Below are 16,681 nucleotides of genomic sequence, written 5' to 3'. Positions count from 1 at the left end.
ATATTTCTGAGTCGCAGACCCAGAAGAAACATGCAACAAATGAAGGTCAAAATTCCGTTTCTTGATACTTGTTCCAGGTCAGTAGCTCAGAAAATAATTAAAGCCAAAAACATGTCGACCAGGAAACTGGCATTTTCAAAAGGATAGGTCATTAATAGCAGCATCTAGAATCTCTCATAGCAGTTTTTTTTTTTTTTAACCAAATAGAAAATGAAAAACAAATACATTTTTTTGACTGTGCTCTCTAGGTGATTTATGTTAGTTATTTAAACTGGTCACTAGATAAAGTGGTCACTGAGTCCTTAAGTGAAGGAGAATCTCTCCAATGGGACCCAGGTAACAATAAAAACCTGACGGAAGTCCTAGCCCTGTTTTGGCTGGAGTTACAGCTCATTGTCTTACAGTTGCAAAAGGGCAACTACTTTGTACATTCAGGTGTAATTCTCTGCCTGGAAGTCATAGGTGCAGCTCACTGCCAGCAGCCTGTCAAAATCAGTGACAGGCTAAAATATGCAGCGGCTGTATACCAATATACACACTGTCAATCTGTGCTTGGGTATGGGGAGGTATGCTTGCCCCTGAATGCTGTACAGCCCTCTTGGGGCGGTATGCATGCACCCTAACACAGTAATGTAATCCCAGCTGTTTGTGAATTTTAAAAGCTTTCATAAAAGGTGATCAGTGCTTGAATGTTCTTCAGCCAATGCAATTATATCTCTGTTTTCATCACAGGTGTCAGCAAATCTGTTATTAAAACACTTTCTACCATGGATTTGGATAAAATTAATCTTGAGTTGATTGAAGCTTTGCTGGAATGGATAGTTAATGGAGACCACTCCTACCCATCAGGTTGGTAGATATCAAGCTGCAAGTAAATTAAGGCTGTCCAGTAACACTAGATGCATTCAAGGGGATGCAGATATCTAATAGCTAAAGTTTTGTTTACCTTTTCACAGATTTCAGGTTTTGTGCCATGCATCAATGTTGTCAATTGCCTGATAAATGTATGTGCTATAAGTTAGTGATTGTAAAGGCTCTCTCTTTATTATTTAAAAAACAAAACAAAAAAAAAACATATTATACTTACCTGCTTTGTGCAGTGGATTTGCATAGGGCAGCCTGAATCCTCATTTTCTCGGGTCCCTCTTCAGTGCTCCTGACCCCTCCCTCCTGTCGAGCGCCCCCACAGCAGTGATCTTGCTATGGGGGAACCCTAGCCAAGCTGCAGCTCCGTGTGCCCATTCAGACATGGAGCTATGGTTCAACCCCAGCCCCTCTCTCTCCCGATTGACTAACTGACTTTGACAGCAGTGGGGAGCCAATGGTGCTACCGCTGTGTCCCAGCCAATTAGGAGGGAGAATTCCGGATGGCAGAGGGGCTCGTGGATATCGCTGGCTAGAGATAGGGCTCAGGTAAGTATTAGGGGGGCTGCTGAACACAAAAGGATTTTTTATCTTAATGCGTTAAGATAAAAAAAGTTTCCGCTTTTATACCCCCTTTTAAGACTCATTACAGATCTCTGATAACCTTTTAGCTGGTGTAGAAGTAATATAAAGGGAGTACACCCTTTAGATGGCTGTATCATTAACTTGTATATAATGGTGTAGAGCAGGGGTCTCAAAGTACCAGCCCGCGGACTGGCTACAATTACAAATGGCCCGCAGGCAGGGCCAATCCTGGGCGGGTGGTAGCAGCTGGGAGCTTTCTCTGTCTCCTCCCCCCGCATGCTCCTGCAGCCCAACGCGCACAACACAGGAGAGTGGAGGGAGGATCTGCCCATCGCCCTGTCCACCTGTTCTGTCGAGACATGCCCCCATTGAATAGTGCCCGGGCTGAAGGCGCATGAGCTGGACGTAACATCACAACAGCTGATTTTACCATCAGCTGTTGAGACGGCGAGATGGTGCAGCCGCGCAAAATAGCCGACAGAATTTTTTTTACTGTCAGATTGTGCTCCGCCTTTACCCGCACTTGCGCGGCGAGTTCATGTCCATGATGGACAGATTTCTACACGTTGTGGGTGGATTTATGGGCACTTGGGGGCAGAATTAGATGGCCAGTGCTGCAAAAAAATAAAACTTTGTGATATTCCACCCAGAAGAAATGTAGAAATCCGGCCATCACAAAGTTTTGTTTTGCAGCACTGGCCATGTATTTCCATCCCCAAGTGCCCATAAATCTGCCCACAACATGTAGAAATCTGCCCATCATGGACATGAACTTGCGACGGTAGCGTGGGGCACAATCTGCCAAAAATAATAATTGTCAGCTATTGTGTGCCTACGCCATCTCACCGTCACAACAGCTGATGGAAAAATCAGCTGTTGTGATGTTACATATGGTGCATGCGCCCTTCAGCCTGGGCACTATTTGATGGGTGGCATTTCTTGACAGAACACCTGGACGAACTGTGCATGCGCCGTACGTAATAGCACAACAGCTGATTTTATGATCAGCTGTTGTGTCGGCAAGATGGCGCCTGTGCATAATACCTGACTGAAGACATTTTTTAGTCAGATTGTGCCGAGGCACGTTCATGTAGATTCTGCCCCCATCTTTACAGCACTGGCCATCATTGAAAACATCTGAGCCCTTCATGTTAAATTTGCCCCTCACCTACATGAACACTCCTTGGCAGCGTGAGACACAATCTGACTGAAACATTTCTTCAGTCAGCTATTGTGTGCAGGCGCCTTCTTGCCGACACTTGTAACTGATCAGAAAATCAGCTGTTGTGCTGTTACATACGGGGCATGTGCAGTTCGTCCCGGGGACTATTCGATAGTGGGCACTTCGACAGAACACTAGCCCCAGGTCCAGGGTCCTGCTGCCACCTCAGGGCGGAAGATTGTGTCGTTCTCAGGGAGGAGAGGACTCGGGAGGCTGAAGATCAGGCCGCCAGCTGACTGCCAGGAGGAGAGGCAAGTGAGCCATCACACAGAAGCTGAGCAAAGTCCTTAGTTGCGTGACTGGGGTTGACAATTCTGAAGAGGGGGTATTTATGGAGTGTGTGTGTAATGCTGGGTGTTAATATTGCGTCCGCTGACACCAGTGCTGGGGGTTAATAGTGCGTCCACTGACACCAGTGCTGGGGGTTAATAGTGCGTCCACTGACACCAGTGCTGGGGGTTAATAGTGTGTCCACTGACACCAGTGCTGGGGGTTAATAGTGCATCTGCTGACACCAGTGCTGGGGGTTAATATTTCATCCGCTGACACCAATGCTGGGGGTTAATAGTGCGTCCACTGACACCAATGCTGGGGAAAAGGACAGTTTGCATGCGGCCCCCATTGGATGTGAAAATTTGTCCTGTGGCCCTCAGATAATTTTGTGTTTGAGGCCCCTGTTGTAGAGTTTCCCTTTGCTATATTCATAGTACGTAACAAATGCTAATATTACAGCTATACACGATCATTGTAGTGCCAGTACCTCCACAAGACAGGCTAAAAGGATTTTATTCAAACCTGTTCACAGCATCAAACCCTAATGGGGTATTCATCCAACCTGGACTTAAAATCCACAAGGTCAGTAATTGTCTCTCGGAGACCAGGGGAATACATGACATTCATAGATATCCAAGATGCCTATCAGCATGTTCCCATTTATCCACCTCAGCAATGCTTTCTGCGCTTGGCAGTGACAGACAATCACTTCTAATCTATCGCACTGCCCTTTGGCCTATCCTCTGCTCCCAGAGTATTCACAAAGATCCTAGCACTTCTTCTTGCCCTTCTCAGAAATCGGGACATCCAGCTCACAGGTTGTCTAGATGACATTTTGGAGGACAATTCTAATGCTTCAGGCTTTTGGTTGGGTGATCAATTTGCAAAAATCTGGTCCAGTCTTTTCTTCACCTGGAATACTTGGGTCTGGTCTTGGACACATCCCACGCTGAGTTTTTTTTCCAGAAAAAAAAATTCTTTATCTCAGAGCTCACGATCAAAAATTGGGGTCAAAGAAGAGACCTCCTCATGGTAGCCTCTTTCAAGGCTATACCATTTCCCCAATTTCATTCAAGACTGCTCTCTCAAGCTACTGATGCGCCTGTCCAGCCAAGCAGGGAATTCCCTAACTTGGTGGGTCTCAAGCCCAGCCTAAACAATAGGGAAGTCTTTTGGTATCACTAGAAAGTGTCAGTCTTTCAGGCTGAGGTGTTCTGGTCCATTACGGTCCAGGGAACATGACCACCTATGGAAGCCAAACTCCCCCCTCAACATTCTGGAGCTCAGGGAAGTTTACCCAATGTCTTCGTGCACACCGAATCAGAATGCAGTCAGACAATACTAGACTAGACTAGACACTACTACTAGAAATAAAGCATTACTGGATCTACCGATTACCAAAAATACAGACCTGATCACAAATGTAGAAATATGGGGCAATTTAGGGAACAGCGATCACAGGTCAATTGGCTTCCATATAAATCACACAAATAGGAAACATAAGGGGACTACAAAGACACTAAATTTATAAAAGAGCCAACTTCCCTAAACTACGAATCATACTAGAAGGCATAAATTGGGATAAAATCTTGGGAACAAAGAACGTGGAGGAGAGATGGGTTTGCTTTAAGAGCATAATAAATAAGGGCATTAGCCAATGCATTCCATTGGGTAATAAATTTAAAAGAGCGAACAAAAGTTCTGTATGGCTTAACTCCAATATAAAAATGCATATAAAAGCAAAGGAGAAGGCCTTCAAAAAAAATACAAGGTTGAGGGCTCTTCCTCAGCATTCAGACTTTATAAAGATTGCAACAAGTAATGTAAGGGTGCAATATGGACAGCCAAGATAGAACATGAAAGACACATAGCGGAGGAGAGCAAAAAAAATCCCAAGAAATTCTTTAACCACTTTCAGACCGGACCAATTTGCTGGTCAAAGACCAGACCACTTTTTGCGATTCGGCACTGCGTCGCTTTAACTGACAATTGCGCGGTCGTGCGACGTGGCTCCCAAACAAAATTGACGTCCTTTTTTTCCCACAAATAGAGCTTTCTTTTGGTGGTATTTGATCACCCCTGCGGTTTTTATTTTTTGCGCTATAAACAAAAATAGAGCGACAATTTTGAAAAAAACGCATTATTTTTTACTTTTTGTTATAATAAATATCCCCAAAAAATATATAAAAAAAACATTTTTTCCCTCAGTTTAGGCCGATACGTATTCTTCTACATATTTTTGGTAAAAAAAAATCGCAATAAGCGATTATTGATTGGTTTGCGCAAAAGTTATAGCGTTTACAAAATAGGGATAGTTTTATAGCATTTTTATTAATAATTTTTTATTATTTTTTTTTTTTACTAGTAATGGCGGCGAGCAGCGATTTTTATTGTGACTGCAAAATTGTGGGGGACCCATCGGACATTTTTGACACATTTTTGGGACCATTGTCATTTATACAGTAATCACTGCTATATAAATGCAGTGATTCCTGTGTAAATGACACTGGCAGTGAAGGGGTTAACCAGTGGGTGGCAGTGTAGGGGTTAAGTGTTCCTAGGGATGTGTTACTAACTGTGGGGGGTTGGGCTTTCATTTAGTGAACACTGATCTCTACTCCAATCACATGGAGCAGAGATCAGCGCCACTAGTTGCTAGGCAGAATGGAGAAATGTTGTTTACAACGGCACTTCTCCATTCGGCCGCTCCGTGAGACGATCGCGGGGATGCCCGCGGCGATCGAGTCCGCGGGTCCCGCTCCGGACTCACGGGGGTCCCGACCAGCGCGCTCCCGATGGCAGGGCGGCAAATTTAAAGGGACGTACATGTACGCCCATTTGCCTGCCCGTGCCATTCTGTCGACTTACATCGTCGTGCGCTGGTCGGCAAGTGGTTAAGTATGTAAACAGTAAAAAAGGGAGGACAGACCATATTGGCCCCATAAAGAATGAGGAAGAACATCTGGTTACAAAAGATGGGGAGATGGCGAAGATATTGAATTTATTCTTCTCCTCAGTCTGCACGAGGGAATTAACCAAAACTGCAGTGTTTAACCTCATGACACATCACAGGAAGCACCCCCATAGATAACAGAGGACAGAATTAAACTTGGGAAACTTAACATTGATAAATCACCGGGACAAGATGGCTTGCACCCAAGGGTACTTGGGGAACAAAGGAAATCAAATAATTGCCAGACCATTGTTCCTAATTTTTACTGACAGTCTACTGACTGAAATGGTACCAGCTGATTGGAGAAAAGCCAATGTAGCACCAATATTTAAAAAGGCCCAAAATACATCCCTGGGAATTACAGACCAGTTAGCCTAACATCAATAGTATGTAAACTCTTAGAGAACATTATAAGGGACTATATACAAGATTTTAGTAATGAGAACGTTATCATTAGCAGTAATCGGCATGGATTTGTGAAGAATTGTTCTTGCCAAACCAATCTACTAACCTTCTATGTGGAGGTGAGTTGCCAGCTAGATGAAGAAAGGCCCATAGACGTGTATCTGGATTTTGCAAAAGCATTTGACAGAGTTCCCCACAAACGTTTACTGTACAAAATAAGGTCCATTGGCATGGACCATAGGGTGAGTACATGGATTGGCTACAAGGGCAAGTTCAGAGGGTAGTGATAAATAGGGAATACTCGGAATGGTCAGGGGTGGGTAGTGGGGTCCCCCAAGGTTCTGTGCTGGGACCAATCCTATTTAATTTGTTCATAAACGACCTGGAGGATGGGGTAAACAGTTCAATCTCTGTATTTGCGGACGATACTAAGCTAAGCAGGGTAATAACTTCTCCGCAGGCTGTGGAAACCTTGCAAAAAGATCTGAACAAATTAATGGGGTGGTCAACTACATGGCAAATGAGGTTAAATAATGCATTTGAGTGGCAAAATTATGAATGCAATCTATACGCTGGGGAGAGAACCTCTGGGGGAATCTAGGATGAAAAAGGAGACTACCTGAGCTGCCAAAACCTAGATCAAAAGGGAATGAGCCCTTCACTGACACATCTTCAGTCTGATATATCAGAAATGGGGATGTAGACATCCTAGCCTCTAGATTTAACAACAAACTACCTCTCTTTGTAGCTAGGACCAAGTATCCCCTAGCACTAGCCTAGAATGCCTTGTTAAATCTCTGGTCTCAGTTCAGGTTAATCTGCCCCTTCCCTCCAGTTCACATTCTGCCTATTCTGCTCAAAAAGATGGAGCCAGAGAGGAAAACGGTGATTCTCATTGCATTGAACTGTCCAAGAAGAACCTGATACACAGACATACTTGGACTTCTAGCAGATGACACCTGGCCACTTCCCAACAGGCCAGATCTGCTTTCTCAAGGCCATCTATTGCATCCTGCTTTTCGGTCTCTGTCTTTAATGGCATGGCAGTTGAAGCCCAGTTCTTATAAAGATAGAGGAGTCAATTGCAGGAAGATGTACTATTATACCTGGAAATCCTTCACTTCATTTCTGGGGATTACTCTGTGCCTCGCATTCTGGCCTTCCTACAATCAGTCTTAACCCGAACTTGCCCTTAAGCACTCGGAATGGACGGAACTTGGCCTTGCTCATTCTCTTTCAAAGATCTTTGGAAAAGCTTTTTGCTTCAAGGGGTATGTTTCATTGAGCCCCCCCCCCCCCCCCCCCACCCCCGCAGCACCCTGTGCATTCTTTGGATCTCAATTTGGTTCTTTCTGCCCTGCAGAAACCACCCTTTGGACCCATCAGTAATATGCCCTTGGTTGACCTCTCCTGCAAGGTGCCTTTTAGGTTGCTGTCACGTGGGTCAGACATGTCTCTGAGTTGGTGTCTCTCTCCTGTAGGGAGACGTTCCTCATACTTCACAAAAAGAGAAGATTGTCTTGCGCTCAAGACCATCCTTTCTTCCCTGAGTGGCATCAGTATTCCACCTCAATGAGGACATAATCCTATGCATATGCCCTGCTCCAAAGATTCCAAAGGAAATCTCTCTTCGTTGTCTTGACTTAGTCAGCAATATTGGAGTCTACCTCTGAGCTATTGCTTCAATCAGACAGATGAACTCCCCACCTTCAGTACCCCATAAGGGACACCCTACTTTTAAGTCCACCATTGCGGGATGGATAAGGATTCTAATCAACAAAACCTAACATTCTCAAGAACAAATCTCCTTCCAGGCTTTTTCATGCCCGTTCCACCAGATCTGTGGGAGTTTTTCTGCACCAATCCTCTGTAGCCCAGCTGTGTAAGACTGCCCCCTGGTCCTCGGTTCATGTTTGGGCGGACATCCAATCTTCTGCTGGGTCAGCTTTCACTTGCATAGTTCTTGCAGCAGCACTTTGAAGTTTGATCTGTTGACCCTTCTTATCGGGTCTGATGACACAGTTCTGTTTGCCTAGTTGTTGCACACCCTTCCCATTCATTGTTTGGGGGCATTTCAGGGTCCATGAATACTCTGCATGTGTTCTATACTGCACAATTAAGTTAAGAGGAATTTTGACTTGCCTGTAAATTCCATATCTTGGAGTACAGTACATGACATGGGTTAAACTCATATTACTTGGTTACTTTGCATTGCTTGCTATGAATCTGAGGACCCAGTGTGGGTAGTGCTTGCCAGTGTCCAATCCCCAGAAGGTAGGAGTCTATATCCCAGGGTTTATGAATACTTTGTGTCCTGTACTGTACACAAAGATATGGCCTTTACAGGTAAGTCTAAACCCTTTTTCTTACTTTGCAGTGTTTAAGGGATAGAAAAAATGAGGAAGTGTGCACATATTGAATAGAAGTACTATTTTTTTGTTAAGTTTTATATGTCCTAAGATACACTTTAATGATTTGACAAATAACATGTTTGTTATCCTCATAATGTGTTACACTCCATATAGTTTTTTTGTTTTGTTTTTCTAGGTGCTGTTTTAGTATTTTTGCCCGGTCTGGCAGATATCAAAATGTTGTATGAACAACTACAATCAAATGCCTTGTTTAGCAATCGACGCAGCAAACGGTATGTTCATCTGTATACCTAATAGACATTATGTGTGATAAAAAAGAATACACCTCTACTTTTCTTTTTTCTGCAGATGTGTGATCTACCCATTACATTCATCTTTATCAAATGAAGAGCAGCAGTATGTATTTGTTAAACCACCACCAGGGGTTACAAAGATAATAATTTCCACCAATATTGCAGAAACCTCTATCACGATTGATGATATTGTGTATGTGATTGACTCCGGCAAAATGAGGGAGAAGAGGTAATAAATTGCACAACACTATATTATATATATACATATATTTTTTCACATTTCTGTATTTATTCAGTATAAATGTTTCTTCATAAACAATTTAAAGTAGAACTTCATATCCAGCCAAAAAACATTATATGTCTGAATGACCATGCAGACATATAATGTAAATATATGCAATGCATGCAAATATATTTTAATAATAAAAAAATTGTACCTAAGAAGAAATTCCTCAAATTTCCTAAAAATTTTAACTCTAGGGCAGAACTCTGCAACTGATCAGCAGTTCAATTTTTATCAGAAATAGGAAGGATATTTCACCTTTGCCAAAAGAGGCTGTGCTTTTAGAACGTTTGAGGCAAGTCTGGCAGAGCACAGTTTGGATGACAGACAGATCTCTTCTTTCCTATTATTTGTGATCAAAGATCTGCACATCTGTGAGGACCATAAATCAAATGATTCCCAGTGTTATCCTGATGAACCAGTAGGTTACCACAGCATGCTAATTAAAGTGTACTTAAACCCAGAAAAAATATATATTGCAGCTTAGATGTATTGCCTGCATTTTTTCGGGCTTCTTTACCTTTTAATATTACCTGGTATTTCTTTTAAAAACACATTCCCCTGCCCCTTCCTCGCTATTTTATTTTTCCGCTTTTATCTATGAAAGGTGCCAAGGTTGTTACACAGGCTGAAGTTCAACTGCGTCTGCCTTTGTTCATTTCCATTACATGATGTATTGAAAGGACTAGTAGTTTTACACACAAAAAATTTTTTAGCCCACAGGAAGTAATAAGGTCACTGCATTTCTGGCAAGATCAACTGTTATTTTCTGTAATTGCTGAAAATGTTTTAGCCTAAAATATGAAAATAAATGCAGATACTAAATCTAAAGACTGGTATGCTGCAATATATAAACTGTTTAATTTAGATATGCTTGAATATGTATTATCTAAGTGTTATAAAGTCGTTGATTAAATATTGTATTTTATATTTGATATCCTGTATTGGTTATCCTGATGAAAACTATTTGCAATTAAGATTTGTGGAGAAAATAAAATCCCTATCCTAGTGTCACAGGAAAGCAATTCCATATTTCCTCAAGAAATCATGATCAAAGATGATGATATTTTATTTTTCATACCTTGACACATTTTTTTTTTTGTCATGTCCAGGTATTACATGCAGCTAGCTGGTACCATTTGGCCTTGATTTTTATTTTTATGTGCCTGTGAGTCTTGTTTTTGCCAACCCCTCACTTGAACTGCTTTTGGACATACCAAGGGTATCTGAATCTGTGTCCCGCAATGAAAGAGAGAGATTTTTTATTTTTTTTTACTTGGAGTAAAATCCATTTCTTAAAGTTCATTAAAGCACATGGGCCCCACTCCTCTGGGAGGGATGCTGGAAGTGGGAGGGTTTTTACTGGTCTGGTCACTGATTTTAATTTTTTTCTTATTTGCCAAGTGAGCTTCAAGAAATGGATTTTACACTAACAGCAAAAATCAAATTTTTGCACTGGTTATTTCTAGATATGATCCATCAAAAAGTATGGAGAGCCTTGAGGAAACATGGGTATCTAAAGCGAATGCCATTCAGAGAAAAGGAAGAGCTGGCCGCGTGGCCTCAGGTGTGTGCTTTCACCTGTTCACCAGCCACCACTATCACCATCAGCTTCTAGATCAACAGCCGCCAGAGATCCATCGTATTCCACTGGAACAGCTATGTTTAAGGTATATGCAATATTTGTAATATTTTTACTGAAATATTTGTGCTTGAATTTCAAATGCTCTTATGGAAATGCCAACTGACTTCTGCTTTATCTAAGGCAGCCTGATTACGCATACTAGGTCACCGATTCACCTAGTAGTAAAGTCAGACAGCCAGGTAGTTTACATTTAGGAGGTTAGAAACGGCAGTAAGATATTTTTCTAATAAAGTAATTAAAGCAGTACTAAAGCTAGGTTCAAATTTGTGCATTGCATGAATACACAAAAAAATTGCATGCATTCCCACAATGCATAAAAAACGCTTTTTGCAGGTCGGCAGTGGTGCCATTAATTCTTAATGGCACTTCAACACACCTTGTACCATGCATTTTGGTGCAGTGTGCTTTTAAAAAAAGGTCATGCCTTTCTTTCGTGTTATTTTTCCTATATAGGGCAGCCCATTGCAATTAGTGCGTTATCCTTAACGCGACACACAAAAACGCATGCACACCATCGCATTATGGCAGGCTTACTCCCCAGTATGTTCTACTCCACAAATATGAGGTTCTGTGCTTCCCGTCCTCGTTCACATCTACTTCCCTGGTCATTTTCTCCAGAAACTCAGACAGGAATCGATGAACCTTTTTGTTTCCTATTGTCATTACATGGCAGCATATGGGCATCTGGCTGATATGTTAGTCAAGTGTGTCCATCATAAGAAACGTGTGTCAACGCTTTGCTAAGATGAATATCATATACAATATGCATACATACACTCTTCATTTTACAAACATAATGGGCTTTCTAAAGAGTACAGTCTTTCTTCTCAAACGCTACTGACTGTCTAAAACGTGTTTTTATTTTTTTGTGTCACATGTATATGCACATTTTCTGCTTGTATTCTCAGCTGTACTCTGCAAATAACTTTTTTTTTTTCTTTTATAACATCAGGTAAGGAGAACCTATGCAAACATATACACCTTACATACTCCATTTAAAAGCTTTCATTTACATTGACTTGCTGTTTGTTGTTTAAAAAAGATCTAGTTTTAACAGAGTATTTTAATTGTGTCTTTTCTTTTTTGTGCTTTATCTTAGAATAAAGATTTTGGACATGTTTTCTGAGTCCCGACTAGATAATGTTTTGTTTCGGTTAATTGAACCACCAAGTGTGGAATCGGTTCAGACTTCCAAGCTACGGCTTCAAGATCTTGGGGCACTTACTAAGCAGGAAACTCTCACGCCACTAGGTTATCATTTGGCTTCCCTGCCAGTAGATGTGAGAATTGGTAAACTGATGTTGTTTGGTGCCATTTTTTGCTGTTTGGACTCGGCTCTCACTATTGCTGCCAGCCTGGCATTTAAGTCTCCTTTTGTAAGTTGATTTTATTTAAATACAAACCTTTCATTTACCTGTAAATGGCTTCATTTTGGAGTGTAACCCCACGGGTTGTATAATACAGTAGTGAGTTTTAGGGAAAAAATTAGGCTACAATATTTGGTATAACTTTATGGGAGGAGAAATTAAGCTGATTGAAGTAATACAGTAATAATGGGTGGGTGACGCCCCTGTGATGAACACAGTATAGGGTTTTATTAAGATTTATATACTGTGTACAGCATAGGTGCCATCGTCATATCTGCCAGTATAGTAAGACTTTTTTCTTTCTTGCTCCCTTATACTTGTATAGGCTGCTGTTTTGATGAATAGATACATTTTAAGCAGATCCATATGGTAAAAAGTTACATTTTCAGAGCTATCATATCTTCTTTATGAAGAAAACCATGCAGGTAACGGAAATACAAAATGCTTGTAAACTAAATATGAAGCATGCAGGATCTTTTTCCAGCTTAAAACATTATGGTGTGAATACATCTTCCTGAAAATATTGGATTTTTTTTTATGAGCTTTTATGTTTAACAGTAAGAGAAAAGTAAGCAAACAATTAAATGACCATACATTTTGTTCATCTGTATATTTACTCTGATTTGTGTTTAGGTGTGTCCCTGGGATAAAAAAGATGAGGCCAACCAAAAAAAGAGAGAATTTGCTATAGCAAGCAGTGATCATTTGGCTCTTCTTCAAGCGTATAAGGTAAAAAGCTTGGCATGGAAGAGATGCTAAAAATGGCAATTAACCACTTACTATAGTAAGGCCTCTCGCATTGTTTTAAGCCAACCCATAGATGGGACAAATCTCGTCCGGTTAAGCAGGTACAGGCCAAGATTCGATTCATCTGTGAGCAGGCTGGTTGTGCCCAAGTCCAACCATTGATTTAATTTGGGTGCAATCATTCTGTTTGATTTTTTACAGGCAAATACTGCTGACAAAGCACCATAAAAACACTGTGTTGATGGGGGAATCAAGTGATATTCTATCCTCCTACCTGTGGTGGAAGGAAAAAAAATCAAATCCCCTTATGGGCTGCTTAAAGGGGTTCTGCACTCATAATAAACATTTGCCCATTCTGTTGCCTCTAGTTCATATATTTGATAATGCCACCTGTTTTTTTTTTTTGGATTCACCTACCTTTTGTAATCTTTAGTAGTTTATTTTCATCCCCTGCGGCGATGGGCGGTCTCTTGCGGGGATCAGCGTCATTTCCTGCTGAAGCCCGCACTGTCTCCTGGGATCTCGTTCAAGTAATCCCAGGAGACATTGCGGCTAATGCACCCGACATCTCGCGAGATTTCGGGTGCTATAGCCGACATCTCGCGTGATTTTGGTTATTACAGCCGAGATCGCGACACTGATGGGCAGTGGTAGATGACACTGATGGGCACGGATATGTTGCACTGGGGTGCAGCACCGTTGTTGAGGCAGATTGTGGGCACTGCTGGGTGGCACTGTGGGCACTGCTGGGTGGCACTGGGCACTGCTGGGTGGCACTGACGGGGCACTTATTTTTTAATGAGGTGGCACTGGCAGGGGGCAGGTGGGCACTGGCAGGGCTGGCCGTGATCGGCTCTTTTTTTTTTCTCCTCGCGCTGTCAGCGCAAGGAGGAATAATAGCCTATTACCGGCTCCGTTGTATCACATGATCAGCTGTCATTGGCTGACAGCTGATCACGTGGTAAGGGGTCGGGATCGACCCCTTGCTCAGATCAGTGATCAGGCGAGTCCCATAGACTCGCCGATCACAGAGCGCGCCGCGCGCGCCCCTCAGGGGGCGTGCAGGCCGCTCGTGCACGGGACGACGTCAATAGACGTCGGCGCTGTAGCCGTCATTCGGGTATAGCGCGGGTCTCTAGTGGTTAAAAGACATTGAAATAGAAAGAGTTCAGCAAAGGGCAACAGAATTAATAAGGGGGAAGGAGGACCTCGGTTTTGAGGATTATTTATATAGATTTCACTTGTCCACTAGTTATTCACTGTGGACAAGAGGGCCTATGATTATAATGTACAAATATGTCAAAGGTGTCTCCGGTAACTATAATAAACTGTTTACTTAAGGTGTTTTTGAGGTTAGAAGAAAGATGGTTTAACCTTAGATGGCAGAATGGGTTATTTAGTATTAGAGCAGTAAAAATGTGAAAGGGTTCTTGGAATTAGAAAATAAATATTTACACGCACATGAGTTGAACTGAATAGATCTTTGTCTTTTTCAAACTTAATGAACCTAAATTATATAGTATCTCTGCAGATTTTATTTTGTGGGCATTTGCTAATGAATTTCAGTGCCTGTTTTGTAAGAAACCTGCTGGGGAAAAATGAAGGGCTTTATCCAGATTGATTACCTACAGCCCAGAGGGATGGTACCCAAACCCTGCTGTGAGGATCAAGGGAGAGAAGAAATCCCCAATGCCACACATCCATGTGTGTGATTTCTTCTCTTCTCTCTTCAGTGGTCATAGGAGCTAGGATAAGCTCCACTCCCTCGCCGGCACTTCTGCAGCAGCGGACACATATACTATCTACACTGCCCCTCACTACATGAGCCTGAGCTCGTAGGAGCTTTCTCATGGGGGGGGGGGGCTCGCCAGTCCAGGCTGTAGGGCCATCAGGGGGACATGACTTTGCCTAGAAGGGATCACCATCCTGAACTTGTAGAGTACCCGGCCAGCATCAGTACCATATACAAGGTACCCTGGGTAACACTGCCCGCAAGGTCTGTGCTAAGTGACACCCTTACAGACTGTGACCCACAGAAGTGACTAAGTGAGTTTGAACAGCATGTAATACAGCATGTACTGATCGTTTTTAATGATGTGGGTTTATTGACACTTTAAATGGTTCATTCAGCAGTACACTATGGAGGAAGTTCTTTAAAAAGAGGAATTCTCAGCAGTTTTCAGTCTTTAGGGATGCTTACGGATAAGAGCTTGGGGGCCTTTTTTTTTTTTTTTTTTTTTTTTTTTTTTTTGAAGCGTCTTTCTCTTCTTTTAGGTGCAGGTCTGCAGCCAACAGTACCCAAGGCGGAATATGCCAAGCTCTCAAAGTGTGGGCAAAACATATGCTCTGGCTCAGGGAATCTAATCCTGGGGATCATGTCACTAGATAATACCTGAAGGCTTTTCTGAGAGCCTCAAACTTCTTGGAATGTCTTGGAAAATTCATTTGAGGAGAGTCCTATAGCTCAAATGCTGGTCTGCTGAAATTCGCTAATGTCCCTGGTGAAGGAAGCAAAAACAATGACTTAAAATCTGGGCCCATTGACTGCTAAAAAGCAGTTCTTTTGTCAGCCACAGGCCTCGGGGTCCAAGCTGAAACATACCGCCCGGTTCCACAAGTCCTTTTTCCAGTGAAGGGGCCCTCTTGCTCTTGCGGGTGGGCTTTCATGGCTATCTGAATTCAAAACATTGCACACAGCTTGGTCCTTTGGCTCAAAGGATCTTGGAGATGGCAGCACTCTCTTCTAAGGAAGCTTTTCTGGTCCTTCACAGATAAAGTAGTGTTAAGGTCTTGGCCTTCTTTTTTGTTACCATCTTTTGTTCCTAATCCCAAACGCCATACTTGGATGTGGTTCACGCTGTGCAGGCATATCTGTCTATGGCTTTGTTTCAGCAATTTGATTCTCTGTCTGTTCTGCCTGAAGGACCTTGTAGGGGACAGGGTGCTTCTCAATCCACTTTATTTCCATGGATTCAGTGACTCATTTCTCAAAGCTTTGGCATTAAAAAATTTCCCCTTTTCCACTTGAGACCCATCCTGCAAGGAGTGTCAGTGCTTCCTGGGTGATTCAGCATCAGTCTTCAGCAGTATAAGTTTCCAAGGCTGCCATCCAGTTTTCTGTTTACACATTTACTATTCACAGTACCAGGAAGATATTTTCACCTTTGAAAACGCCCATTGTTTGTGGAAGGTCCTGCAGAAAGCTCTGTAGTAGGATTTTTCTCTGTTCTGCTTTTGGGTTTTGGGCTTGTTGCTCTGTTTGCTAGCCACTCTTGTTTAGTGCTTTGGGATATCCCAAGTATCATGAATAAGAACAAATCCTGTGATGCACAATTAAGAATTTAGACCTTTTGGTTTACTTGTAAAATGCTTTTCTTAGAGTACATCACAGGATAGCTCTATCCTCTTATATGGTTTCGCAATATTTGCTATAAACTGAGGCTATATTATTCTGAGAGGGGTCATGTCTAGGCAGGCAAGCCTGACTTTCTTTGGCCACTGGCCATTCACATGTAGGTGACAGCAAAATTCAAGTAGTCATGAATAGGAAAAAACGGTGCGCCCTGTGATGTACTTGAAATGGATTTTACAAGTAAACTAAAAATACTATTTTTTGCTGCATCTGTAAGCCCACGTGAAAGAGGCCTAATAAAAAGGATAGACGTAAAAAAA

At 42.2% G+C, this 16,681-nt stretch overlaps 1 protein-coding gene across 4 annotated transcripts in view; it reads left to right on the top strand.

Annotated features, from left to right (window-relative positions):
* The window catches only part of DHX57 (DExH-box helicase 57), a 210,146-nt gene that overhangs the window by 137,654 nt on the left and 55,811 nt on the right, over positions 1-16,681 (top strand). For all 4 annotated transcript variants that reach the window (XM_077486473.1, XM_077486472.1, XM_077486474.1 and 1 more), the window contains 6 exons: positions 733-849; positions 8,850-8,946; positions 9,023-9,196; positions 10,720-10,920; positions 11,995-12,271; positions 12,896-12,991. In XM_077486473.1, coding sequence (XP_077342599.1) covers positions 733-849; positions 8,850-8,946; positions 9,023-9,196; positions 10,720-10,920; positions 11,995-12,271; positions 12,896-12,991 — 962 coding nt within the window. The remainder of the gene's footprint in view (positions 1-732; positions 850-8,849; positions 8,947-9,022; positions 9,197-10,719; positions 10,921-11,994; positions 12,272-12,895; positions 12,992-16,681) is intronic.

The sequence above is a fragment of the Lithobates pipiens genome, unplaced genomic scaffold, assembly GCF_037356315.1.
Source record: "Lithobates pipiens isolate NorthernLeopardFrog02 unplaced genomic scaffold, aLitPip1_a1.2 Scaffold_18, whole genome shotgun sequence".
Classification (NCBI taxonomy): domain Eukaryota; kingdom Metazoa; phylum Chordata; class Amphibia; order Anura; family Ranidae; genus Lithobates; species Lithobates pipiens.
The sequence above is the reverse complement of the archived record's forward strand: the minus strand, read 5'-3'. Positions and strand labels throughout refer to the sequence as shown.